This window comes from Colossoma macropomum, unplaced genomic scaffold (genome assembly GCF_904425465.1).
Source record: "Colossoma macropomum unplaced genomic scaffold, Colossoma_macropomum, whole genome shotgun sequence".
NCBI lineage: Eukaryota > Metazoa > Chordata > Actinopteri > Characiformes > Serrasalmidae > Colossoma > Colossoma macropomum.
Window position 1 is genome coordinate 430,232 of NW_023495275.1, and position 2,954 is coordinate 433,185.

The 2,954-nt window shown below is 45.6% G+C and overlaps 1 protein-coding gene across 1 annotated transcript; it reads right to left on the minus strand.

Moving 5' to 3' along the window:
- Positions 1-838: 838 nt before the first annotated feature.
- mid1ip1b (MID1 interacting protein 1b) lies at positions 839-2,954 on the minus strand. Its single transcript, XM_036561819.1, has 2 exons — positions 2,850-2,954; positions 839-2,319 (listed from the first exon to the last, which is right to left on the minus strand). Exon 2 carries the CDS (start codon positions 1,919-1,921, stop codon positions 1,484-1,486), a length of 438 nt encoding a protein of 145 aa, XP_036417712.1. The 5' UTR covers positions 1,922-2,319; positions 2,850-2,954; the 3' UTR covers positions 839-1,483.

The following is a 2,954-nucleotide window of genomic DNA, read 5'->3' on the forward strand; positions in this document are numbered from 1 at the left end:
CCGACAGCAGTGATATATTGTTACCTTGAGAAACTGTCATATCTCCCAGCTCTACATATGACATGAATAAAGATGGGCCTGGAAACTGGATCATTTGGTGATTTTTTTTGGTGAAACACCCACAAATCGGTTAGAACACTCACAGCGAACAGCTTTGATTTGCTAAGACGGCTCATTTGCAAATTGCAGCTTCCTGCAGATTCAACACTATAAAGCCCAACACTGCAATATCTACTGACATTGTGCAGCATATCAGGCCTTGGTTGATGAGTTACTGCTCAGTTTAACCTTTAGTAGCACAAAGCCCTGCTACCCATACCTGTCCTTTGTGGATGAGGCTGGGTGATAATCAATTTAGATCAATTTGCGGCAGAGTAAGCAGTCTATCTAAAGGACATTAGTCACAGCGGAGAGGGGAAGGTTCCAGCATTGACTCAGCAGCAGGAGGAAGTCTGCAGGGGAGGGAGGGACAGACAGAATTACAGCACTGAGGATCGCTCTCCATGACACTAAGCCTTAATATAATCACACGGCCTATTCAATCCCTTCCACAGACATTGTGCAGGGCGTGAACAGACATGCCAGCGTCTTTGAACAACACCTGAGGCGGGCTGAGGCACCTGCGTACATATTTGTGGTACAGGTAACTTTCCATAGTGACAGATTTGTACTGGCTGTTCCTTGAACAAAGAAAAAAAAGAAAGAAAAAGCATCCCTTCAGACACGAGACTAAGATCAATATAAATAACACGTCCAATTTTACATTTTGTGACTTAAATTAAATGGTTAAGTTACTTTAGTACATAGACATTTAAAAAAGGACAACCAAAAGCCAAAAATCAGTTACAAAATTTATTTTCAGTACCAGCTTTGTGATAAAAAAACAGACATGACAAGCCTTCAACATATTAGCATGACAATTAGCAGTTAACATAATCTCCTGGAATCGATCCACATTCTATAAAAACAATTAGAAGTATCATTTGATTCCATCTCACTGATTACCCCATACTGCAGAACCGTTTGGCATTGGCTTTCAGTCTTTTTGCACTTGAAAAGCTGATTAATATGCAGCAGTAGCACTTTGCACATAAATTATGATAGTCTCCAATCAGTCCAATCAAGAAAATAGCTCCCAACCCAACTTACAACCCACTTTGTGCGACGTCCATTGCATATCTTTTTAAATAAAACTGCATATATTAACCCAAGTGCTTCATCCCAAGCCAAACAAAAACATGTCCAAGTTACTCAAAGTGCAAAAACACAATAGGGGAAGTCTTAGTTAGGGGGGAAACAATGGTGCCACGTCAGGTAAGTTAGGTTATCTCTCTTTTTAATCCGATTCCAAAAGAACAGGGATGGGTTACGCTACAGCACCAGCATCCGGGCCGCGCGGTGCAGCTTGGCTGCACCTTCCGGGCGTGGTGAACGTCTCCCCCCACCTCATGGACCACCCGGGGGAGGGAAACTGCTTGGATCTTCAATGCCCACAGCCTCCGATCCCGATCTCCTGCTTGTATCTGTTCGTTAGGGTGTTCGCCTTGCGGGTGAGCTTGGACAGGACGGCGTGCAGCCCGTTCAAATGGAAGTGGAACAACTTCTCCAGGTCCTCCTCGTCGTCCTGCTCGAGGGTGGAGACCCCCAGCTTCTCCTTCCGCCTCTCGTCACCCTGCAGGATGCCCCATTCAATGTCATTCCTGATGGATTTGAGGAGAACGTAATAGCCGTACATGTCTCCATGCTGGAAGTAAGTGGATGGAGGCTTCACCGTCTTCATCTCGCCCTCGTCCAGCGGCACATCCCTCAGCAAGCTGGGCACCATCACCGTCTGGTCCATGTTGTTGACGGCACCGATGAAGCGGTTCATGGCGTTGAACAGGGAGTTCTTTTGGTTGTACGAGTCGCAGATTTGCATCATCTTGGCCTCCTCAGCGTGAAACAAAAGACGCAGTAAAGCTGGCAAAGGATGGAGAATTTATGACTAACGATGAGACGCAAGCGCGGGATGAATTAGCTAAGCAGATAAACGTCAAAGTGAACCGCGTTATCCGTCTTACACGCCTGAAACGCCGCTATGACCCAGGATACTCTCCAGGACTGGGACAGAGAGATGAATATACCCCAACAGATGCGGGGGGGTTTCGCTCCTTAACGCTGGTTAAGCCGAACTAATGTCCAGACCTTCACCTCGCCTTTTTATACACTGCAAATGGATGGAGGTCCTTGCGCAGGTGACTTTAAAGCAAAGGGCGTTCCCTTCAGCAGTCAATCCTCCTTTTTTTCTCCTGGGAGAAACAGTAACCCGATAACACTGACCTGAAATAACACAGAGAGCGAGATTAGTTCACCTCAGAGATAAAGTAAATTCGCAGAAGCTGGTTAGCTAACCGCCTCGGCCGAAGATGGGTGAGGCTACCGGTACGATAAACGGCACTAAAACAAAACAGAACTATCCCTCAGAGCAAAGTTTCACTCAGATTTAACAGTTCTGACAGAAATACTGAGGTAAAAATCGATTTTAAGTGGAAATAAATTCAAATAAACCAATTTCCCCGCTTGTGCTAACGCCTGCTAGTTAGCTTACGAAGCTGAAGTCAGCTTCTGGTTCCAATTTTTCCGTTCCACCTTAAACAGTGCAGCAGTTACAGCACTAGCCTCAGGCGCCACAATGTATCAGCTGCACTATTTAAGGTGGAACGGGAAAATTCGAAAAAGAGGCTGGTGAATAGGAAGCCGACTTCAGCCTCGTTGCTACCCAAACCGAAGCCGGCCGGTTTCTACTGTTGATATTCATTTAATTTCGAACCGTTACTCCAAAAAGGAGGTAAAAACCGATAATAACTTACCTTAAAACGTTAATCCGAGCACCGAGATCCGCAGAGACGGTAGCTAAAGATGAAAAGATTAGATAACAGAGGGGTTTCCTTTTTACTCCCTCTTCAGTCGAGTCT